The sequence below is a fragment of the Brassica napus genome (assembly GCF_020379485.1).
Source record: "Brassica napus cultivar Da-Ae chromosome A2 unlocalized genomic scaffold, Da-Ae chrA02_Random_3, whole genome shotgun sequence".
Taxonomy (NCBI): domain Eukaryota; kingdom Viridiplantae; phylum Streptophyta; class Magnoliopsida; order Brassicales; family Brassicaceae; genus Brassica; species Brassica napus.
In genome coordinates, this window is record NW_026013950.1 from 15658 (window position 1) to 41779 (window position 26122).

At 34.4% G+C, this 26122-nt stretch overlaps 3 protein-coding genes across 3 annotated transcripts; 2 read left to right on the forward strand and 1 right to left on the reverse strand.

Annotated features, from left to right (window-relative positions):
• Positions 1-7940: 7940 nt before the first annotated feature.
• LOC106398943 (protein S-acyltransferase 18) lies at positions 7941-10366 on the reverse strand. Its single transcript, XM_013839443.3, has 9 exons — positions 10174-10366; positions 9990-10103; positions 9580-9915; positions 9437-9505; positions 9285-9356; positions 9077-9205; positions 8907-8987; positions 8649-8819; positions 7941-8555 (listed from the first exon to the last, which is right to left on the reverse strand). Exons 1-9 carry the CDS (start codon positions 10219-10221, stop codon positions 8046-8048), a joined length of 1530 nt encoding a protein of 509 aa, XP_013694897.1. The 5' UTR covers positions 10222-10366; the 3' UTR covers positions 7941-8045.
• Positions 10367-12496: 2130 nt separating this feature from the next.
• Positions 12497-13999, forward strand: LOC125594029 (DNA-directed RNA polymerase III subunit rpc31-like). Its single transcript, XM_048770349.1, has 8 exons — positions 12497-12720; positions 12804-12927; positions 13030-13161; positions 13240-13290; positions 13371-13417; positions 13480-13572; positions 13675-13729; positions 13829-13999. The coding sequence occupies exons 1-8, from the start codon at positions 12628-12630 to the stop codon at positions 13846-13848; spliced, it is 615 nt and encodes a 204-aa protein (XP_048626306.1). The 5' UTR covers positions 12497-12627; the 3' UTR covers positions 13849-13999.
• A 10768-nt stretch (positions 14000-24767) lies between these two features.
• Positions 24768-25382, forward strand: LOC125594028 (NAC domain-containing protein 69-like; the record flags this gene model as incomplete). The annotated part of the gene is made up of 2 exons (XM_048770343.1): positions 24768-25000; positions 25067-25382. Coding segments are annotated over exons 1-2 (470 nt in total), but the record flags the coding sequence as incomplete, so codon positions are not given.
• Positions 25383-26122: the final 740 nt, after the last annotated feature.

Here is a 26122-nt window from a genome sequence, read left to right on the forward strand (position 1 = left end):
CATGGCGATTATTAGGCAATTTAAGGGGTGGTTACATCAATTTATTAGATTTCGATGCAGTTATACTAAAGCGTATGTATCATTGAAATTTTAAGTTGGACATAACCTTTATTAACTGGTCATGTTGTTGTTTTAGTATAATATATTTTTATAAATACATATATAATGGTTTGTAAAACCATAAAGCCATAATATTTTGTGTTGTCTAATGTCAAATAACTTTATATTCATGATCTTGATATTAAAGAAAAAGAAAAACTTATATACATGATCTCATGATGCTAAAACATATACAAACCTGTTTTCTCGTATATATATTTTATTAAAAAATTTAAATGCAAACTCTTAGCAGTAGAAGCATTTAGACATTTTAACGAAGCTCTTATATCATCAAATACATCTTGAAAGATTAAAGCCCAAACCTAATTTGTCATCCAATAACAAAAACAAAACTTTTTTTGTGCAAAAAAAAAAAAAAAGACGCAAGCGGTGCGCTTCTTCTCACGAACCGTCGCAGCGCCACCACCGAACTTCAGCAAAGCAATCCTGCAATCCTGCAATGAAACCTCCTGACTTTCAATAGATAATATCTATGAGGGCAATGAATAGAAAATGTGAAATTGTGGTTCAACTCGATATTTGTTATAAAGAAAAAAAAACAGTTTTGCACGCAGGTTATGGAGATATCTGAAATTGAGGCTGTTTTTCATAATATGGGTTTAATAGGATGAGTTGAGGAGAAATCAATCACGATCCTTTGATACACGAAAAAAGGCAAATACATAAACCCAACTGTTTTTAATTAAGAGAAACGTAACTGCTTGTAGTTAGATAGAAGATCGTGGTTTATATTAAATAGATTATATATAACTATATAAAAGTTGAATTTTTTTTTTAATAAAATCCAATGGACACTACTTTTATCAATTGGTCACACTGCTGTTTTAATAGTATTTATATGTACACATGTAAAGTGTACACATGTACATAAGTAATTTTTGTACATATACACATATGTACACATGACATATTATCTAACATATTATCTAATTTTTGTGAATATGTATTCATATTAAGTGTCATCATTAGTAATTTTTGACTATTATGATTATCTAACTATTTTAAGAAGTAAAATAATCTATTTGGCGATTTTTATTCGAGCCGGTGGTTTTATTGATAAAACACCTTGAATTCTTGAAAAATAAATCTAAACCGTATCATATTATTTACAAAACGTGATAACTATGAATACTCAGAAATTCGTTTTGAATACTTTTATTCATATTTATATGAAATTGTATTAATTAACTCATCTGACTCAAACTAATAAGATAACCATGGTCCAGTAGTGAAGGATATGTGTACATTCAACATCCTCTCCACTAATGTCCAAAACTTCATTTTTGTCATTTTTTTATATTTTTTCATTAATAGCAAAACCGTAATTTACTCATCTTCCACCTCACAAATTTTTTTAGGGTTTCTGTAAAATTTTCATGGCCGCCAACAATGGTTTCATCTAAAAGCATCAACTGTTGTGTGCCTTCATGTTGTTTTGACAGCGAATCTGTATATATGTTTGCTAGTAATCGATTTCAAACTTTCAACTTTCCAAAACAGAGATATTTCCAAAACTGGGGTTCATTACCAATCCTTCACTGTAATGGTTCGGCTTGTATTCAGACTGGAACTTCTCTGATAACGGAAACAGTCGTGTCTTTTGCATCAATTTCATTTCACCATTTCAAGTTTGAAGCTCATATGTCTCCAGCTATTTGTTTGGTATGGATAAAAAAGAAAGTGACGAACTCCAAAAATGTGGGACCACTTTAGTTCAATAAATGAGTTTAGTTTATAATTGTTCGGTTAAGTTTGGTTTCTAGTTTGGTTTATAGGCACAGAAACTATTTCAGTAGCAAGAAGTGACTCAGAATGTAATAAAAAGATGAAAACTGTCTCTGAATGTAAATCACTCCGTTATAATTTAATGGTGACACCTCATTTAAGCCTCTCTAAACTTGCTGACATAGCCGTCGAGAGAAAAAAAAGAGAGATTTTTTATAGTTTCAAGCCGATGGCAGGAGGCTTCTATAGCTCCGTTATCGGCTTGTTTGATTCGTTCTGCTTCTCTTTCTTTGATTTGATTTACTTCTCGTTACTTGGTTTGTTTGATTGCCAATTTGTTTTAAATCTGGCAAAGTTTTTTATTATTCTTTTGTATGCTTCTTCCAATGTATTTGGAAAGATAAAATTTTCGGTTTAATTGAACCGTTTAGAAAAGGTAATTGACAGATCTACTGCGGATGGTGGCGATGGATCTTACCGGCTTCAATCGTTGATGGTTCTTCATGTGACAGTGATGGAGTTCTTGCTGCAAACTATGGTTACTTCACAAAACAGCATCAAATTATATGGAACGGTAATCTCTTTGACTCTATTATTATCAATAGAGCAATATAAAGAGTTGTCTTATCTCAGTGGCTCCTACTGGAGTATTAAAAATAGAGTGATAATTGTTCTCAATTCATTCTGAAGCATGGTGTTTTTGGATTAATACGAAGATTATCTCCCTTGAGATTCAGCTTCTCCAAAAGCAATATGGAGTTTTTATATGAAAATCTTTAGTCATCCATACGCAAGATTTGTTGTTAGTTTACTTTGGATCCCTACTGGTGTATCCTTTTTTACTTTTTGTTTTGATAATTCTCATTGTTTAGAACTTTTTGATTATAAAACTTAATAATACAATCCAGCGTTAAAAAAAAAACTCGCTGACATAGCTAATGATTAGACAAAATCTTGGATTTAAATAAAATAAAACATTACTATCTTATTCATTTCGTAAACAACCCAATAAGTTAGTCAAATACTATAGAGTAGTTATATCACTAGGCTATTATTATATACAAGTCTAATAACTACTATTATAAAATTATTAACAAACAATATTATGTCAATACAAACTGTAAAATGAGATAGGTGAAACTGTAAAGCCTAATATATAAAATTATTAAAAAACTATATATTATAAATTTCACATATATAAGAACTATATAGCTTTAGGTGAAACTGTAAAGCTTAATATTACCATTTTATAAATATTTATTCTAAATTTTATATACGAGATATATATTGTATTTATAGGTTATAGTTTTTTATAATTTTTTGAATATACATATGGTATTTGTAACATGTTTTATATGATCTATATCTTATTAATGTAGAATATGATATTTATAACATGGTTCATATGATTATTTTGTTAGTTCAAAAAGTTGTTGCAATATATTTTCTATATACTTCCTAATTTCATGTATTTAATATATAAATACTAAAAATGAGATAGGTAGTCAACTAGAGATATTCTCCTTTAGCTTTACTAAAAAAAGATTCTTGCCTTATAAGCACAAGATATTTTTGAAAATTTATTAAACAATATTTTATTTCTTAGCTTATCATGTAGGCTAAATCATTTAAAAAAATCTAACAATTTACTATATATAAGGACCTGCGAGGCCTGCAATATTACGGAACATGATATGCCCGACCCAATACTGCCCCACTACAACCCTTAGAGTACCAGGTCCGCAGTTCATGTTGTACATCGCCATCTATATTCATAACAGAAAAATAAAGTCAACTTTTTATGCTGAACTTTTTATGTTGATAATGTTCGTAATATTAACATTTTTAGAAATACCAATTAAAAAACGATTTGGTATATTTTTGGTGCTTTAAAATAATATCAACTTATATATAGTATATGTTATTTTCAATATTTTTAATAGTATATAACCTAAACTTTGAAAATCATGAGTTTAAATTTAGATTTATATAGTTATACTTGCTTCAAATTCTTGTATTTTTAAATTAATTATTTTTTTTTGTTATTTATTTTTTAATTTTCAAAAAATATTAAACATTATGTTAACTTAATATAGTATTTATATTTTTGTAAATTGACCTTATTTGATATTTATTTATATTTTAGTTTGAAATAATTTTTTTTTGGTAATATTAACATTTTTAAAAATAGTAAACTTAAATAATGATTTGTAATACTACGATTGGAGGTTTTAAATCATACTTGGACGCTCTCAATGGCTTATAGCATCAAATTTTATATAGTATACATTAGTTGGTTCATAATATTTTTACTAGGACCGTACTATAAAGTAAAAGAAATAACTAAAACAAAATAAAACTAAACTTTATGACTTACTGAACGCTTTTTATATCTTTTTAACCGAAAATCTAAAAAATTGATTAACAAATCTGAAATCAAACTGATAACCAAATGAGCAGATATGTCTGGCAGTCACCATACTCCGTAACTGCTACATAAACGTGAAACGGCCCACGGTCTATTTAGATGAAAGGACAATGTCTACTTTTGTAAAGGTTATCAATTTGATCACTTAAGTCAACAAAAGTCACATTTAATTCATCCATTTTTGATTCAATGACTTTTTTCCTTTCTTCTTCTTTCCTATCTCTTCCATACACCATATACAATGGGCCTTTTGAATAGAAATTTCAACAGTTGAACACATACAATGAAGTTGTTGAAAACCCAAAAAATCTGATGTGGATTACTCCTTGTTGAAGTTTTTCAACTTGTTGAAGTTTTTCAAATTGTTGAAGTTTTTCAACATGTTGAAACTGCATAGTATGAGACGCATCATAGTGATTTTTTTCAATTTAAACAACATATAAAAAAATCTGATCGAAAGTGGACAATTTTTTTTTTTTAAGAAACCAAAGGGATTGTATTGGCACATGTGCACCAATATCATTGGTTTATAGAATTTTATACATTTTTATTAAATCCTAATTATTTGAGATCAATTATTATGTATCAAATAATATTTTTTTATTAAAAAACAATATATCAAAATTTATAATTTTTTGTGGTCTATAAATAGAGATTTGGATCATCTGATTTTGATATCAAAATGGTAACCAAATGAGCAGATACATCAGGCAGTCACAATACTCCTTAACATCTAAGACTACTTACAATAAGGTAGTTGTATACAAATTTGAGAATTTGTACTCCCTACACACCAAATATCCCCTATTTGCACTACATACCTTATATCCCTTCAATTTTCTTCTCATATCATTACCATTTTCTCCCATTTGTGTGGTATCCCACCCTTTTATGTATATTGAGCTAATTTTCTCTACAAATTTTAACTGTTGAATTGCTACACTGGAGCTGTTGAAAAACAAAAGAAAATGACGTGGCTTCAACTCAGTTGAACTAATTGAACCTGTTGAAAGAACAAAAATTGGAACCCACCAACTTCTCTTGCACAATTGTGAACCACACAAATTGGAAAAGGTTTATGGAAATGTTTTTTTTTTGTTGAAAAACAAAATGATTGGATTGACTCATCTGTCATCACATCATTAGTTATGTAGATTTTATAGATTTTTATTTCATCTTCGTTTTTAAGAGCAATTATCCGATACGAAATAACTTTTTTAAAGAAAAATATATATGAAAATTCATAATTTTTGATGCTCTATAAATAGAGACTTGGTTCATTTGATTTGTTTGATTTGAACACGGAAAAAAATTTGTTTGAACTATAAAATTGCTATTATTCTCTCTTTTGTGTCAAATGGATAAAAACAATAATACTTTTAATACTCAAAACTCTACAAATCATCCTTCCAATTATAATAATCCCAACAATTATCAATTTCAAAGTCAATCTTTCAACCAACCCTAAAATATACTAAATTTTGGTTTTCTACTAAATGTTCCTATGGCTTCATCTGTTCCAATTGTCGCTCATACTATGGATCAATGATGCCATATGCCATGTTCCATGATTAAAAATCTTTAAAATTTTATGTGTGTGATTTAAGAGCTTTACTGTTTGTAAATTGATTCTATTGTATCATTTAAGTTATGTGTTTTTATTTGTTGTTTTGTGTGGGTGTATCATGTGTATTTGAAGTTTCATAATTTTATCTGTTTTAATAATATTAATTTTATTTTATTTATTTAAATGTTAGTTAAAATATGAAAAATTTATTAAATTTTATTAAGAATATAAATTATTAAGTTAATTACAATCAAAATTATTATTAATATGTAGTTATTAAATTTAAAGGATAAAAATATGAATTAAAATAGTGGAGTATGGTGTTGAATTTTATTAAACAAAATTATTGGAAGGATTGAAAATGAAGTGGGTGTTGAATAATTAGTTTGAAGGGAGAGAAGATGATGTGGAGTGTTAAAAAGAAAAATAAAAGTGTTGAATTATTCACCATCGTAGATAGCCTAAGTAACCGACGAAAACGATACAATTAGACTTTTAGTGTTATTTATTTTACTAAAGGTTAATAAGAAAATATAAGAACAATTCTTTCAAAAGAACCTAACAAAAATAATAAAATAATAAAAAATTAGAAAAATAAATTTTATTTTTATTATTTTCGAATAATACATATTTGAATTTGAAATTTTTTATTTTCTATTTTTTCCAAAAAAGATTTTATTTTGAAATCTGAAAATTCTTTTTGAAACTATTTTCAAAATTTTTATTTTAATTTTTTTATTAATTGGTTATTTAGGTAGGGTCATCTTTGATAATGTTTTCAAAATATAATTACTATTTTAAAGTTAAGTAAATGATGTAATTTGTGTTAATGAAATGATTAATTTCGTATTAAAAAGAGGTATATTTGAACAAATTTATAGATCCAAAGTACAAGAAAAAATTCATTCCTAAATATGGTCTAATTTGGGAAAAATGGGTATTCTATTCCCCAACTATTTGAAAACAGCACATTTAATACAGTATTGCTCGCGCAAAATTATTCCCAAACTAATTATTGACTATACAAAATTGGACTTGAAATAGTCAACCATTAAAGTTTAAACAGAAAACTAACGCTTTATGTCCAATGTTTAACGGTTGATTATTTCACGTCTAATTTTGCATAGTCAACAATTAGTTCATGAATAATTTTGCGCAAGCAATACTTGAATATTAAATGTGCTGTTTTCAAATAGTTGAGGAGCAAAACACTATATTTTTATTATGATCCATATGAATTTACAAATAGAATATCAATCAATTTCTTAAAATTTGAGTTAAGAAAATTTATCAAATTGGATGAAACTAAATATACCCTTCTAAGATTCCTTTTTGGAAACATCTTTGTAATGTTTATCTGAGAAATCTAGATTAAAAATCCATTAACAAATATATATGTATCGTGTAGCTTATGTTCAACATATATTGATCTAAAACAGATATCCAAAACCATCTATCGATGATCTTACACACATGAAATACACAGATGTTATATCTAGCGCAGGTAATATTAGATATTTTTGAAGTACTTATATATAACATAAATGTGTATAAGCTTTCACATATTTAAATATTATATGTCCTTAAAATTAACAAAGAATATAGTAAAATCACTTATATATATTGTTATGAATCTGTGCATTTTTATTCTCCGAAAATTTGAACAAACCAGCACATTTAATACTCAAGTATTGCTTGCACAAATTTATTCCCGAACTAATTATTGACTACACAAAATTGGGTTTGAAATAGTCAATCGTTAAAAACTGAACGAAAATCGTTAAGTTTTTGTTTACATTTTAACAGTTGACTATTTCAATCTAATTTTGCAAGTGAACAATTAATTCGGAAATAATTTTGCGCAAGCAAGTATTTCAAAGTTAAGTAAATTATGTTAAATTATGTTATTCGTTTAATGAAAGGGTTAATTTCGTATTAAAAAAGAGGTATTTTTGAACAAATTTATAGACCCAAAAATACAAGTGAAAAAATTCATTCCTAAATATGGCCCAATTAGCCAATTTTCCTCAACAACCATTATTGTTTTGCATCTCATAAACATATATATACACTCTATAAATGTTGAACACGGCGAGGCAATAGTTTAATCAGATCTTAAATATTTCCCAGAGACTGAGAACAACGACAACCAATAAAACATGTAATCAACAACAACCAGAAACGACACTTTGTCTTTTTTTTTCTTCATCTTGGTGATGCTTCACTTCCATCTTGCTTTATCACAGAACACAAAACTTGTCTTGAGATGTAACTTTCAAGCTCCTTAGATACTTCAGTTAGCTTCAAGTCAAAGTTACTCCTGTATTTTTGTTTGGGGGATGGTACAGTGGTAGAAGAAGAGCCTGAGAACCTTCTTCGTGGGCTAGAGAACTTCGCTGGTGAGACATGAAGTTTAACTGCTTCAGGTATTGATGGTTGTAACACACTGTTGTTATTGTCTGGATCTAACAAAAGTCCAAACTTCGTCTCTAGTGGAAGTGGCTTAAGTGAATCTTCTCCGGACTCGGAAACCGGTTTAGTCTTCCTCAGTCTCTCCCTTGCTTTCTCAGCTGCTTGTAGCGCCTTTTCACTGCTTAGAGTGATCAGTTTCCATGGGTTTATGGTTACATGAAAGCCCGGTTTCTTGTTGATCAGCGTGGAAGAAGGTGAACGCCCATCTCCTTCTACTTTTATGGATAGTCTCTTCTGATGATTCTGCCAATTAAAAAAAAAACACAGAATATAATCTTTGAAAATGTGCCAACAAAAGAAGCACAAAAGAGTTATGATCTCTTCGGTTATATTCACCTCATTAGTTTTACTGCACATGAACTTGGAGATTAATGTTTGTCTTGGTCTTTCAGGTGAATCAAAATCTGAGCTTTCATCTGAAGATGAATCCAATTCATCAAAAGGGTCCACTTCTGTAAACTGATTCTCCTCCCTCATTGCTAATATATAGTCATATGTTCTCATCCCCTGGCAAGTATTTGAGCACTAAAATGTCAAAAGAAAGAAAACTACAAACAGAATCATTCTGCTAGCTAGGAAACTGTAAGAGTTAACCTTTCTTATGAGAACCACATGGAAGAGGAAAAGCTGTCCCATAGCTGCCGAGCCATAGGCCGTTAACAAAACCAACATAACCTGTTAAAAAAATATAAACTTGATAAGCATAAAGAAGCTGAATTAGCTTTAATGAGAGAGAAGCACATGTATAAAGAAAGAAACTATACAGATATTGTAGCAAGAACCCATCTAGGGAACTCTACATGTAGCCTTCTCTTCAATTCGGTTTCGACCCCTTTCTTGTCCACAAAACATCTGACAAATACGGCAACAGCTGTTCCCCCTTCAATCATTAGCTGTTGCAACAACAAAAAAAGCCAGTCAATATCATAAACGTCAAGTAGTTGAAAAGAGAGAGAGGCAATACACACACACCATGAGCAAGACGAAAACCATCAGGAGTATGAAAGTGGTGTAATTCCTTTTCCCAACGCAGTTGTTAAGCCACTAATTTACACAAAAGAGAACTTTTATATATATCAGTGGTGACAAGAGTATTATCAAGAAAAAAAAGAAAAGAAACATACACTGCAATGGTGATCAAACCCTTCAACACACCGGTTACATGTCCTGCAGTGCTTACTGCTGCGTTTAACCTAGAAGAACAATCAATATAAAGCATTAGCCCCTCTCACATACATAACGTCAATATACACACACATTACGTTACCTCTAAATCACAAAGTGAGCAATAAGAGATATCATCTTCCTCCTCTTTAGGGTCAGGTGTAACAGCGTCATCTTTCATGACAAGTGGAAACGGAAGAAGCGGTTCAAGCTGCACGCTGCTTTTCCACGGATCCAAATACGTCCGTCTTATAAAGTTCCTCAAGATCTTCCTCTCTAGCCTCCTGAAGAACCTCACAACGACTTGGCTCAAAACTACCTTCACTCTCAGCTTCATCAGCACTCCTTTCGATTTCGCCCTTCTCCTCTTCTTAGCACTAGTCTTATCCGTAGGATCAATCGCCGTGCACCTAACGAACAGAGCTATAACCGAACCCGCCTTCAAAACAACAAAAACCCTCAATCACTTTCGAGATTCTATTACAACAAAACAACTTTCTTTTTTTAACTTACCACAAAAGAGAAGAGCGAGAGAAGCGTGATGATAGCTATTCGATTCCCGAGGAAGAAGCCGAGGAAGACATAGAAAGATGCGACCAGAGCACTAAAGATAACAGCTCCTACGATCTGCACCAAAGCTCAAAAAAGATATTCAGCTCGATAGATCAAGAAGAAAGAGATTGATTGATCTCTAAACCTGTAATGTGTGAAAGGGTCTTTGCCAGCCATGGCGCCGTCTCGTCATGGTAGATCTTAGCCGCAAGCTAATAGATCTTACTACTCCACACCTTCACGAGCTTATAGATATGAACAAGACAAAAAGACTTTTGTAATAATTAATTAAATTTAATAGTTTTTGTCTTCTCAGGATGATCATGATGATACCACCCAACGGTCGGGTTTTCGAAATTTGAAGTAACGCTCGGATCTTTACTTTTAGCGATTGGACGGCTGTTGTTAATTGGGCCTTTTAACATGACTGTTTCAGTTTGGCCCATTTATGTTTTGAAACGATATTAGGCTTCTGTAGAATCCAAATAATCCAAGTGCAATAGCGGATAGGGGCAGACACGATATCCGAAATCTCATTCGAACCCGATCCGAAAAATCCGAAAGGAAATCCAAACCGAAGTAACAGAATATCCGAATATGTATTTAGGAAAGATTGGATATCCGAACCCGAACGGGTAATATCCGAACCCGAATGAATATCCGAAAATAACCTATAACTAACCTTATATTTCTAGTTTACATCTCTCATTTTATATAAAATATTTATATTTATACTACACATATTTTAAGTTCATATGATATACATACAATTACGGAAAACATGATTTGCTGTTCACCTAAAATACATGTCAATTTTTTTATTTCAAGAATTAACAAAAAGTTACATCCAAATTTAAAAACAATAACTAAATTAATATCTTTGTAGTTTCAAAAAGTTATGTCCAAATCTATTAACCATTTAATATATTAAAAATAAAAAATTAGTTAAGTGAAAGTTATATTTTTAAATACAAGAAATTTGAGAAATAAAAATTTAATTTTGTTTTTTTTTCAAAATCTAAATATCCAAACCCTATCCGAAATAACCGAACCAGAACTAAAAATATCCGAACCCGGCTCGAAATACAAAAATAGCCGAATGGATTCTACACCTCTATACCGAAATACCCGACCGAACCCGAACCCAAACGTGTTTGTTTTCGTCAAAGAGACGTCTCTGTTTGATTCTGTTTTGGTGTGTGGGATCCGGACTTTGCCAAATGTTAGTAAGGATTATGAAGTTTGTGTCTACGGGTTCTCGAATTTTGGTTGAGTCCTTTTGGCTCTTTCGGGATTACATGATGCAGTTGTGGTGTGTGAATGATACATGGTCACGATTACGGCGGCAAATTATATTCGCGACTCTAGTTCCACTATTGCTGCAATGGTTTTTGGGTCAAACTGAGATGTACTCGACATGTAGTACCATTACTCAGGCCATCCACTTATTCAACAAAAGAAAGGATGGTGATGATAGATTATGGAGTGCAATGATCCCAGGATATGCACATTACGGAAACACTGACAGAGAAAATGAAACATTTGATAAAATGCAGAGAGCCAAGGTGACACTTAATGAAGTCACTTTCCTTGGTCTTTTATCTGCTTTTTCACATGTTGCCTTGTGGCACCGAGGCAGAAGACGGTGCGTTATTCTGGCTTATCAAGGCTCTTTATTATTCTTTGATGAAGATTTCAAGACTGGAATGTAGAATCAAGGCTGTTGTTATGAAGAATAATATGTTATTGATGGATTGTATCAGAGTTATGGAAAGGTCGACACTGGTAGAGACTAATTGATATCATATAGTCATTCTTTCAGGACTAGTATTAGACCCAATGGGTTTTACTAGTACGATCAAGGAACCGCCTCACGATACAGAAAGGCTGAAGTATAGTATTGGAGAAAAATGGTATTTGAAGATATACAACTACGAATACACATACTCGTTAGCGAATAAAACGTTCTGGTCAAGAACGCATCGTGAATGTTATTTCTTTGTACATTTTCAGCATATGGCTCACATATCTGCTTGTGTAATAATTTACGTTCTATAGTTCTGTATGACTTCAACTTTGTAATTTTGATACGGGGATGATTGGTTGGGGCTGTAGATGCTCTGGACAGCCAAAATTTAGTCTACAGCTATATATCTCAACCAATCAAGCTTTGCTTTCCTTAAAAAAATCACAGCAAAAAATTCTCTGCAAAATCAAAATATGGCTGTAAAGAGCTTTATTTCCAGAGCAAAAAATTAGTGCTTTAGAAATCTACAGCAAGAAAAGCTACAGCAAATAAATCTACAGATTAAATTCTACAGCAAAAAATATAAAGCTACAGCACTTACCAATCATCCCCATAAAATATAATTCAATAAAATTTCAGTCGAAAAAAATAAAATAAAGGTGATTATTAACCATTTTAATTAATCGCCAAAATAGAAAGCATTACAAGAGTAAAGGGACTATAGTGCAATCCGTAGTAAAATATAATTCTTAAATTAACTAAAAAAGATAAACGGAACCCCTGAATTGTTTCTTCTCCCAGCCGCCGCTGTGCCGAATCGCCGTCGCGTTGTACCGCCACAATAGCTCGTAGATGGCTTACAGAGGAGGACGAGGAAGAGGAAGAGGTGGGTTTGGTGGGTTTGGCGTTGAGTATGCAAAGGCAGAACCTTTTGTTATTTTCCCTGTAAGTTCAAAACCTTATGCTTTGATTCATCTCCTCTCCTCTCCTTTCATCTTATGATTCAAGGGCTGAACCTTCTGTTGCAGGACATTACCTTACCTGACCGTAAATCAATCTCAGACGATACCCAATTACTTAAGAACTTCAATTTTTTTGAGAGGTTCTGGAAAAGTTCGCCTTACCACTTAGGCGATGGTGTTTCAAAGAAAGGTATCTTCTTACTACAAAACAAAAAAAAAAACAACTCTCTTAGATTAGATAGCAGTTTGTAATCTTAAGAGGTTTGGTCTTTTTTTTTTTTTGGTTATTCAGAGAGTGAGAGTTTAGACATTGAGAGGTTCTCAGACACGTTGAAGCCAAAGAAGAAGAAGTCTAATGAGCGGGGATCTTTCTATGACTATCTTGTTCTTAGACCTGATAACTTCCCAAAAGAACTTCTTGGAGGTTTGAAACTAATCTTCTTCTTTTTTAGTTTAGATTCTTCTTGTAAGTTTACTGTTTGATCATTTGCAATCTTTTCAGATACTAGGAGAGAACGGCCTGTGAAGAGAGCAAGATGGACTCAGGACGCAGGTAACTTTGTTGTCTTTATTAGCTTCAACAATGTTTTACACATAAAGAAAGAAACTCAAAGTTTATGTCTGTTTTTGTAGATCTGCAGAAGTTGGAGGCCTTGGAGAAGCTTGAAGCAAAGCTTAAGGTATAACAAACACAGTTTACAGTTCAACAAGTCCTTGATTGTTCGTTTTTTTTGGTTTATAGGCTGAAGGCAAGGAAGAGAATGAAGAAGGAGAAGGTGATGAAGAAGTTGAGGAATCTGAGGGAGAAGATTCTGAAAATGGAGATTATGATCAGGTTCTTCTTATTCTTTTGCAACTAATTGGTGAAATGATGTCAACTCTTCTGGCTCTGAAGTTTAGTTAAAGTTTCTTCTTCTTTTATGTTTTCTTTTTGTAGAATAAAGACTTTGATGATGATGACGACGATTATAACGAGCCGGAGGATAACGATAGTAAGCATATATCTCATCTTTACACTCTGAAGATCATACACTTGCAAACTTAGAGAAATGATTCTAACTAACTTTGTGTCTCTCTTTTCTTGTCAACAGATGAAGACGTATATATTTAAAGCTTCTTCTTATTTGTCTTCCCAAAAAAGGATCAAGTTTTGAGAACAAGAGATAGTTAAAACTCAATTATTGCTTCATACAAATCACCTTCAAACCCTCTTAGAATAATACTACTCCTTCCGTTTTTTAATATAAGTCGTTTTAAGGTTATGCACGTAGATTAAGAAAATCATTTATTTCTTACATTTTCGAAACAAAAACATCATTAATTATTTATTTAACCATAATTCAACCAATAGAAAAATAGAAGATATATTATCATTAGTCAGACAACATTAATTATTAATAAATGTTACATAGAAAACCAAAAACGACATATAATTTGGAACAAAAAAATTTTTCTAAAACGACTTATATTGAAAAACAGAGGAAGTATAATCTACCAATTGTTCCTTTCCTTCAGTTTTTTTGTTGCTTTTTAATATATCGTCAGCCTCAATAAAAATTGTTGAAGGATTAGTTTTGTTTCCACTTCAAATCACAACAGAAACTAAAATAGTCGTTAAAAAAACCAGAAAAATTACAGACTCTAGGTAGGTCCTAATAAAAGAGCTCTACTGCTTTGGACCTTTGTTTTCGTCAAACAACTCTGCCTTTCACCTTAGTCGAATAAAACAATTGGTTTGGTTTGGTTTTGTATAGTACATCAACCAATCCGCAACAGTACAAAACGCGTTAGGTTAGGTGTCTTTTGGTGCAGATTCTTCGGAATTGTCAAGTCTCTCACTTCTCATTACTCTGATCTTAATAATCAAAGGAGAAACAAATGATCAGAATCCGAACCTACAAACCAAATGACATCGTATATGTTAAATTCAGTTATTTTCCTTTGATATTTTGGATGGGTTCACAAGGTAAAAGATGACCACAAAATATGTTATTAATTATGAACTTTAATGCTGTTCTTTTAGACTTACCTAGTTGTTGATTTGTCTTTTCATGTTTCGTGCGTTCCTTACAACATGAAATGGAAACAAGCAGCATGAGGTTCTTCTTACGAATGTTGCTATATTGGAGTCAACAAGCAGCGATGTCGGGCTTGCGAATCAACATAGCAAAGTCCAGAGTCTTTGCAGCGGGACGAGGGAAGTCGGTCCTTGAGGGTGCAACAAAAGGCTCAGGTCTCTCCATCTCTGCTCTACCTATTAAGTACCTTGGTCTCCCTTTCACCACTAAAATAATGGCTAGAACCGACTACGAACCTCTCATAACAAAGATTAGGAACCGGCTCCTGTCTTGGACGAGTAAGGCCCTATCTTATGCGAGACGTTTAATTTTCATAAAGTCAGTCATCGCAAGCACTACAAACTTCTGGTACACAGCTTTCTGTCTTCCGCAGAGCTGCATTGATGAGATTGAAAGCATGTGTTCTGCTTTTCTTTGGAATGGATCACCAAACATAACGTCAAAGGCCGAAATTGCGTGGGATGATGTGTGTACTCCTTATGAAGAGGGAGGATTGGGAATTCGTCGTATCCAGGAGGTGAGTACAGTTTTCTCGCTGGAACTTATTTGGCGCTTATTTGCGCAAACAAAGTCTTTTTGGGTCATCTGGGTAAAGAGGAACTTACTGCATGATGAGACGCTATGGGATGCAAAGGACACATGGCTTGGTTCTTGGGCATGGCTGAAGTTTCTGAGGTTTCAGTCCTTGGCAAAAGAGTTCTTACGGATGGACGTTAAAGATGGTTGTACTATGCGGTTCTGGTCAGATATGTGGTTCCCTGAGGGCAGGCTGATTGAGATCACTGGTGAATTTGGCACACAGATGCTGGGCATCAAAAAGGATTTGAGAATCTGCGAAGTTCTTAGGGATGATGAATGGAAGTTCTGCAGTTGTCGTGATAGACTGATCCAAAGCTTGGTGGCTGAGATACATGCGTTCCAGTTAAAGCTTACTGATGGAAGAGATGAAGTGTTATGGAAGCGGGGTAATGGAGAGTATGGTACCAAATTTGTTTCATCTAAAACTTGGCATCAAATCAGGCAGCGCAAGGAGAAGGTTCAGTGGAGTAAGATTTTTTGGTTCCCTCAAGGGGTTCCTCGCTATGCATTCATCACTTGGCTTGCGATCAGAGATAGACTCTCTACGGGTCATCGATCAAGCAAATGGGGCAGCCGCAACACTGTCTCTACTGTGGTGAGCCGGATGAGACTAGAGACCATCTCATTTTTGCATGTCCTTATACATTCACACTTTGGCTGAAGATGGTAGGTAGCCTGTTTGAGGCTGATCCAGACCCAGGCTGGAACACCACACAGTCTCACGTGATGACGAGATCCTACGATCGCCTCACTTTTATCCTCCTGCGACTAGTTTTGCAAGTTACAGTATACTATATCTGGCGCGAGCGCAATGAAAGAAAGCACCATACAAGTAGTAAAACATTCGACCAGCTTGCAAAGGTGATCAACAAGACAGTACGAGATCAGATCACTTCTACCAAGTATCCCACCAACCCGAGACTACATGGACTGATGAATAGATGGTTTGCTGCTCATATTTAATAGTCTAAAAGTTCCATTAGATTTCAGTTTATGAACTCTTTATAGCTGTACATATATTCTTTGAGTTGATCAATAAATTTAATATTTCATTAAAAAAAATTGTTCTAGGTTCAGTCGTGTTTAAAACCTTCACATTTCGTTTTGCATATTTCAAAAATATAGGTCCTCCTGTTTGATTATAGTGTAGCTTTTACAATTGTTGTAAATAGATGGTTGACCATCTCTGTAATGACCCAATTTCTGGCCCAACGAATTTAGCCTGCCAAGGCCCAAGTGAGACCGACGAGAATAAATGATTGTATCGAACTGGTTTTGTTTTTGGACAATTCTCTTTATTTTCTATTTCATACTTTCGATTTTATGTTATTAACGATAATTGCGAATAAGACTTTATTGTATTATAGTTGACTTTATAATGATGTGGAAATTTGTTAAATATATATAAGCCATCTTTTATAATATCAGTGGAGATTTCTGGAGACTATTATTTATTATATTATTTTGGAAAAACGCGGGAACTCGGTTTAATTTGATATTTTACTGTAACTAACACGCCATTCTCGAGAGTCAAAATACTGGGATGGTAATTTGTTGGGACTCAGTTTTAATCGGTTTTAGATGATTTTCAAAATATTTATGGGGATTTGGGTATTTAAAAATAAAAATAAATAACACCTTTGTTTTCGGTATTACTCCTTTAAGCGTTGGTATCCGGTGTTCGGCAGAAGTTAACCTATTTGCTTTCCTTTCAGATGCCGTCAAAGAGAAGAGCCACCGTATTCAGACCGCCAGAGATGCTAGAGAGGCTGTAGATGAGCATGTGCAGCACGTGGTTTCGCAGCCCGCAGCTCCAATGATTGATCAGGATGCCTTGAGGCAGATGGTACATGATGCAGCTAGACATGCCGTGCATGAGGCGGTCCAACAGATTGCCCAGGAGGCAGCTAGGCAAGCTACCCAGGAGGGCATCCGATAGATGGCTGCAGTTCAACAAGGTCAACAGTATCCGCAAGTTCCCATTAAGTCGGTTCCATGAGTTTTTCAGTCTCCCCCACCGCCACCAGTTTTCCCAATGCAATCGCCAGAGTGTGATGAGCATTTGGGGGGGGGGGGGGGGTACAGTGGATGCTACAGTTGCTCATGATTGAAAGGATACACTGATTCAATGCCTGAAAACTATCAAGTGCTTTGATGTTATTCTGGATAGCACAAAGGAATGGAATCATCAACATGATCATGGAGAGCTTGTAGCTGTTGAAGAACCTACAACTGAAGAGTGTTTGAGCCGAAATAAAGTGGCTATCATCATAGACACTTTGATCTACAAGCAAGCTACTCTACATTCAAGCTGATCATCATCTAGGTAAGTAGCTTGTGTGTACTCTTTTTTTCCTTGATTGGTTTTGTCCCACTGGGTTTTCAAATCAAGGTTTTTAATGAGGCCACAAGTTGCTTCTCTTACCTCCTAGATGATTGATCTCGGTCTGTCCACATGGAGACCTTATGTTATGTAATATTTCTAAGTTTTATGTTATGTTTTTATTTTCGAAAAATCTAGTCAAGTGTGTGTGTTTCCAAGAGGAGCTTATGTCTTTATTCCTCTTGTATTTACGAGATGATGTGCATGTATATAGGCTTCTCTCTATTTATATGTTTCGAAATCTAGAAAAGAAAGTAACCCATGTTTTATTCAAAACCATTGTTTTCTCTCTTCTTGCCTTGTCGAGATTGTGATGTCTAGTGTGTAATATCCAGTCTGCTGGTGCGTAATATCCATCATCTAAGCGCTTTAGTTTGGTGTGTAATATCCGATCTATTGCCTAGGAGTATCAAGAGACCTTTCCGCAGCCTCTTGTGTCACCATTCGATCCACTGCTTTTGTGAAACTTGAGTCTTTTGATTCGTTTCTGCAAAGGATTATCCCATACTATCCAAAGAGCATCCTAGGAGCGCGTCATGCTCACTATGGCTCTGCCTTAATATCATTAAACTATATATGCATGGAGATGCAACATTATGGTGGGATGGAGTACGATCGATTCATCATGGGCGGCAAGCTGATATATGAAGATTTTCTCCATACGTTCGACAAGAAGTATTTTCCCAGGGAAGCTTTGCATCAGATGAAGAATGCTTTTGAGCATTTGAGGCAGGGTACTAGGACAGTAAGGAAGTACGGGCTGGAGTTTAGCTTACTCTGCAGGTTTTCCGGTAGTGCTATAGATGAGGAGGATTTGATCATGAAGTTCTTAGATGGGATGCATGCGGAACTTTGCGGCAGATGCAGCATGGTCTCTTACGCAAGCTTAGAGGATCTGGTGGAGAAGGTCGTTAAGGATACATGTATGGCCGAGGAGCTAAGTTCCTCAAGGTAATTCAGCCTAAGACATGATGGACTTCAGGGTCAGAGAGGAGGACTTGGTATCAATCAAACGTCAAGTGTAATACTTGTGTAAGGATGCGGCATAAAAGTAGGAGTTTTTGGAGTAGGCCATTAGGTGCCCAGGTTGCAGCACCAGTCGCGGCAGAAGCACCAGTATAGGCAGCTAGGAACTGCTATGGTTGTAACTAGTCGGGTCATATCTTCAGAGATTTCCCAAGGAGGGCAACATGGCACTTCCATCACCACTCAAGCGTCTAGCCACCGCTACACGTGTGTTTGCGGTAGGAGATCCTCAGAGAGCTAAGCCGTTAGTGGGTATGCATTTTTATCATACTCATTAGTGTTTGAGTATTTCGGTTTCATGGTTATCATGTCTGGTTAGTAAAACTCGTGTATGATTGGTTTTGGTTAGGGTGAGTCAGCTCACAATTATTTGACACATGAGCTTCTCACAACTTTTTGAGTCCGCATTTGGCCAAGTCTTGGTCCTTTCAGGGTGTTTTCGAACCAAAGGTTAAGCAGATTCAGACTGGTGGCACAAAGAGATTGGGAGAATATGAGATTCATCTCGATCTACCAGTTATGTGATCTCACTCAAATTACCCTAAGGAGTGAATTACTCTCTCAAATAAGAGGTTCAGTTGTAGTACTTAGGGATCGAATCCACGAGGATCTAGAAAATATAATAAATCTAATCAGAGTGATTAAGCTAGGTTGATTATGATTAAATGTAAAAAGCAGGTTTGTGAGCAAGGCAGTTGCTCGATTGATTTGATTGGGTTTTTGGTGCTTTAGATGAAATAGCTAGACTTAAGGTTTCTATTCAGGTAATCAGGATTATAATCCTACAGATGTCTAACAAGTTATATGCATGATATTATAGAGCTCAAACACTTATAAACAAACCGATCGGCGTTCGCTTTCTAGGTTTGTCTATTGACCATATATAAGTGTCGACCGATGATTCTAGAGGAATATCAATCGATTCATTTGTTGTACCGTCGATCAATTATTCTATAGGAATATTGATCGATGCGTTCTTAGTCAAGCTTTACGTGCCGGTTGAATTATGCTCACTAGACTTCCTAGATCACCTTTCGCCTTACTCTAGCAATCCTAGCTCAATTATGACGGATTCAAGGTGAAATGCAAGTGATGACTTGAGTCTAAAACTCCTAGGGCAAGTTCTAGCTAGCTAAACTAGAAACATGCATTAATGACAATCCTAATGATGAATATCACAACTTAGCAATATATAGTTGGGGCTATCCCTCATATTTAAACCCTAAACCTAACAATAGAATTACTCAAACATGGCTAAGCAATTTATAACATCAATTAGGTATAAAAATTATATAGATAAATAGATAGATATTAATGGAGTTCCAATCAAAAATATCTTTGGATCTTCTCTCCAACTCTACTAAAATCCTAGAAAACCTTTGCTGTGAAAATAATAAAACTAGAAAACACACTTTTCCTCTAACATGTTGACAAGCTATAAATATTAGGTTAAAACTTCTCCGGGGTAATCTTGTAAATTGGTGAAGTCTTGTGCTCTTAGTCGGCTTGGACCAAAACGGGCTTCTGTGCGTTTCGACGTTGATCGATGTCACAGGATGTGCGTCGATCGATTATTGTCTCTGAATGTCTACTATTGGTCTTGCTCGATGGTCAGATCGAATGTTTTCTCCAATTATCTCCAAAATGCTCCAAAATCATCACTTTCTTCCAAATCACTCATGATCCTATAAATATACTAAATAGACTCTAAAACATAATAATTAGTTATTAAAACACTTATAAGCAATGGCTAAAATGGATAGGAGATAGGCAAGAAGCAAGAGAAAAGAGAAGAGAATGAAAGAGCATCTACAGAAGGTTGAGGAGAAGCAAAGGGAGATCCGATCAAGAATCTCAGACGATTTCTTCTTCTTTGGACTATGGGTTTCATCTCTTATACACACAGGTTCATTAAGCTTAAGTCTTTAGCTTATTGTTACGTTGTCTCTAGGTGAATAGAGAAACGCAAATATTGTTGTGTAGGAAGCTCTTATATACACTTGATACTAGTGAATCGTTGAGAGTGCCGTCCTCTCCCCAGATCTACCGACAGAGAACTGGGTAACCAAATATTGTGTGTCTTTAACATCTCAGACAAAACTAGAAGTGTGCTAAGGTTAATTAGTCAAGTGAGATAAACTGATTAATTGGTTAAGAATTTCTCAACAAGTGGTATCAGAGCATCAGGTTCAACATAGAAAGATTACAGTTTCAGTTTCTGATCTGCTAGTGGTGCTTGGCTGCCCAGGTTCGGGGTTTCAGGTTCAGAATTTGGAGTTGTTTAAGGAGGTTGGGGTTTATTGGTCTGGGTGTTCAGCTTTAGCAGCGGATAGTCTTGAGTCATGGAACCAGCTCAAGGTAAATTTGAGGTGGAGAAGTTTGACGGTCAAGTAGACTTTGGATTATGAAAGTTTAAAATACTTATGCGGCTTGAGTTTCAGGGTTTGGATTTAGTTCTTAAAGAAGAAGAATCCAGTAGTTCTATTAAAGGAAAAGAAAAGGAAGGTGAGGTCATAGAAGCTAGGAATTCTCCGGTTGATCCGCTGAAAAAGGAGAAGGATAAGAGAGCAAAAAATCTTATATTCTCTTCTCCTAGCAACATGATCTTACGGAAGGTTATGAAGGAGACAACAGCTCTAGGAGTTTGGAAGGCTTTGGAAAGGGATTATTAAACTAAACCCTTACCTAACCGGATTTACCTGAAGCAGAAGTTTGCCAGCTTTAAGATTGAAGAGCACAAAAGCATAGAGGAGAATCTTGATGTGTTTCAGAAACTGGTAGACGATTTGGTAAGTTTGAACATTTATGTGAGTGATGAAGACCAAGCCATTCAGGTCCTCTCTAGTGTCCTAAGTTAGTTTGACTCACTGGTTCACACACTTAAATATGGTAGTGGGAAGGAAACACTGATTCTGAATGAAGAAACCAGTTTTGCATATGCCAAGGAAGTCAAGCTAAAGAAAAATAGGCTCATTGGTAAAGATAAGTCTAGCGCAGAAGGTTTGGTTGTGGCCAGGGGTAGACCTGAGAAAAAGAGTTTTGGTCAGTGGAGTGGAAGATCAAAGAGTAGAGATTCAAGGTCTAAATCTAGACTGCAAATGTTGCTTAGGAAAAGGAGTTTCCTATGATCTTGACAACAAGTGAAAAAGACCACAAGAGTGAGTGGGTCATGGATTCTGGTTGTAAATTCTACATTACACTAGATAGAGATGCTTTATTTGATTTCAAGGAGTTTGAAGGTGGAAAAGTATTGATGAGAAACAATACCTTCAGTGAAGTGAAAGGTATGGGCAAGCTGAAGATCATAAACTCAGAAGGAGCTACGGTGATCTTGACCGATGTGAGATACATGCCAACCATGAGCAGGAATCTCATCTCTTATGGCCAGTTAGAAAAGAGTGGTTGCAAGTATGAAGGAGAAAGACTTCATAGGTACTTTCTACAAGAATGGTCAGAAGGTGATTTCTGGGAAATATCAAAATGGGTTGTATTATTTACAGGGATCGGTGGTGAAGGGAGAAACATCTGTAGTCAGAGCTGATGTGAACTTGACAAACATATGGCACTCAAGGTTAAGACACATGAGTCTTAAGAACATGAATCTTCTGGTCAAAGAAGGTTATCTAGATTCAAAGAAAGTCCACACACTAGATTTCTGTGAGGAATGTGTATTTGGAAAGTCCCACAAGCAAAGCTTTCCAGAGGGCAATCACATTACAAAGGGTATTCTTGAATACATTCACAGTGATCTATGGGGCTCGGTTTCAAACGAGCCAAGTCTGTATGGATGTGGATACTTTCTTACATTCATTGATGATTACTCAAGGAAGGTCTGGATCATATTCTTATTGAGTAAAGATGAAGTGTTTGGGAATTTTTCCGAGTGGAAGGTACTTGTGGAAAATGAAACAAAAAAGAAGATAAAGTGTCCAAGGACAGATAATTGATTAGAGTTCTGCAACAATCTGATGGATAAGCTTTTTCAAGACTTAGGGATTAAACGACATAGGACTTGCGTTTATACTCCGCAACAGAATGGGGTGTCTGAGAGGATGAATATGACAATATTGGATAAGGTCAGGCGTATGTTGGCAAAAACATGAATGGAGAAGAAGTTCTGAGCTGAGGCAGCGTCGACTGTGATTTATCTGATAAACAGGTCTCCTAGTGCATCTTTGGGATTTCAGATTCCAGAGGAAGTGTGGCAATGGTCAAAGGTTGATTACAGTCATCTCAGGCGGTTTGGTTGTGTTGCTTATGTACACAGAACATAGGACAAGTTAGGTCTAAGAGCTGTTAAGGGATTCTTCGTTGGTTACCCACATGGTACTAAAGGTTACAGGGTGTGGTTATCGGAAGAGGAAAGATGTACTATAAACAAGAATGTAGTCTTTTATGAAGAAAAACTGTATAAAGATCAAGGTCAGATGGAAGAGACTAATTCTAAGAAAAAGAAGAAAGTCACTTTTAGCATTGATCTGATTCAAGGACCAACTACAAGTGCTTCAGTTCATGAGTCTACCGGTCAAGGTGGAGAAGCTTAAGGAAGTGGGGATTCTACTGGTCAAGGTGGAAATGCTTCAAAAAGTTCAGAATCAGAAATTGAATCAGAAGAGGAAGAGGAAGATGAGGATTTAGCGTATGCGGTCGGTTTAGTCAGTAGGTTCATGGAAAATCCAGGGAGATGTCATTGGGTTGCGGTTAGATGGATCTTGAGATATCTGAAGGGATCTTCAGATGTTTGTCTCACTTTTACAAAATCTGAGAAGTTTGAGATTGAGGAATTTTGTGACTCAGATTACTCTGCAGATCTTGACAGAAAAAGGTCAATATCTGGTTATGTCTTCAAGGTTGGTGATAACACTTTTAGTTGGAGGTATACTCTTCAGCATGTTGTGGGTCTTTCAACTACTGAGGCTGAGTACATGGCACTCACTGAGAGAATCATACCATAACGCAATTTCATATGCCCTTGGGCTAGAGAGAAGAAACATCATGCCCTTGGGCTCGAGAAAAGAAACATCACATCTCACACTATTTTCACGTTTTACTATGCGGTTGGAGTTGACCTTAAACCATCATCATTGCCAGACTTTAGAAAAATCTCTCATAGAAAAAAATGATTTTTAATGAGAAAACTCTTCTATAATCTTAAAAAGAGATTCAATAAACACATATTTATTAGATAAGCGTATAATTTACTAAAAAAATATTATTACAATATTATGTTTAAAAAAATATGTAATCTCTCATCAATTATATTTTTTTGCAGAGGAAAGAGCAAATTATTATAAGCCTAGAATATAATTTTATTAAAAAGTGAATTAAAAACCCCAGATTAGTACAACTTTATTATAAGCTTGTAATTACATAATCTAGCTAGGAGTACGACCATCAATATCAAATCTTTTTCACATAAATCAATCACAAAATATATTAATAATTAATTAGTAAATCTAAACATTTTGAAAGATTTATATCAAAATCTTTGAGATATTTTTTAATCAGTTTTAATTAAGTAAATATAATTTAAATTCACTGAATTTTTTCAATAATACGAATGTTCCGATTATAAGAAATTCGTATAATAGAAAGTAAAGATGAAGTGTTTACAAAAATCATAAAGAAAGTAAAGATGTATTTATGTCATGGTCAATGGTGGTGACTATAACACCATAATGAATATTTCCAAAAAAGATCAAGAAAGAAACCCCGCCTTAGTTCCTAAGCTGCAAAAGAAAAAAAAGAGACCGCCTTAGTTTCTAAGTTGCTACAGTTTCCACCAACAAACAATAAACAAGTCTATCCATGTGGGAATACTCCTTTTGTCAACGTTGAGGAAAATACAAAACATTATCCTCGAATCGTTTGTTAGTTTGGTGCGCTTTGTGTTGTCTGCTTCAAGTGTTTAGACCCACATATAAGTATAACAAAGAACGTGTCATTTTATTATTTTAACAAAAATATTATTTAATGTGTGTATAAATAAGCAAATAAACTTTATTTCTTCTCTTCACTTAACTACTAGTTCAAGTTGCATAAAATGGAGAATAATCTGGTGGGATATAGATTTAGTCCTACGGGGGAGGAACTGATCAACCATTACCTCAAGAACAAGATTCTTGGTAAGTCATGGCTCGTCGACCATGCCATTAGCGAGGTTAACATCTGTCGTTACGAACCATGGTTTTTGCCTTGTAAGTTCATTTCTCTCAGTCCCTCTTTCATCATCGATCATTTATTAATTTCTTCATTGGTTGCAGCATTATCGAAGCTCGAATCGAAGGATCTTGTATGGTACTTCTTCTCTCCCAAGGAGTACACGTCTGCGAAGAAGAATGTAACGAAGAGAACTACACCTTCTGGGTATTGGAAAGCTACTGGTGTTGATAGAAAAATCAAGGATAGGAGAGGAAATGGTGTTGAGATTGGTATTAAGAAGACGCTTGTGTACTATGAAGGTAGGGTTCCTAATGGAGTTTGGACTCCTTGGGTCTTGCACGAGTATCACATCACTTCCTTGCCTCTTAATCAGGTAACACTTCCTCAAGAGTTTTTATTTATTTGTTTCTCCCAAAAGTTGGATTTGCTATCTCAACTATTTTTTCGTTTGTTTTATTTCAGTTTTTATTTTTATGTAGTCTTTCTTTTGTGGAAATCGGTTTTGATTCAATTTGTCTCATCTTTTTGATGAGGCTTTAATTCCCCTGTGATGTTACTACTACCTCAATTAAGATTATATGTATTAGTTGAATTTCTAATTTAGTCATGATCTTCTAATATGAATATATTAAATTTGAGGTTTTTCAACTCAAAACTAATTGACAAAAACTAAATTTATTGTTTTTTATATGTCACTTCGTTATTTGTGCAAGTCCAAAAATATTTCACTAGTAAAATATGGGTTTCAGATCCAAAAAAAAAATGAAATATGGGATTTGATTCATCTGTCTCTAAGCTAGTTTTTGGCTGTGATTTCTCTTGTATTGGATGCCACCTTAAGCTCAATTTGGGATTTAATTATGTATTAGTTGAATTGGGATTGTGGTTTTTTTTCTTTGATTTCTTCTAGTTATGATCTTCTTAATATATATATGTATAGATATATGTAAATATGAATTTTGGAGTTATCACTTATCATTGACAATAAGTGGATTAACCTATAATTTTTTATATTACTTTATTATTTTCCTTTTTTGTCAACTACTTCATTGTTTCCAACTAGTGATCTAGGATTTTCCTTCTTTCACAAAATATGGAGTTTGGTTATAGTTTGGACATGACTTGTGGTGACCACTGATTTTCCCTTGTTTTGGATG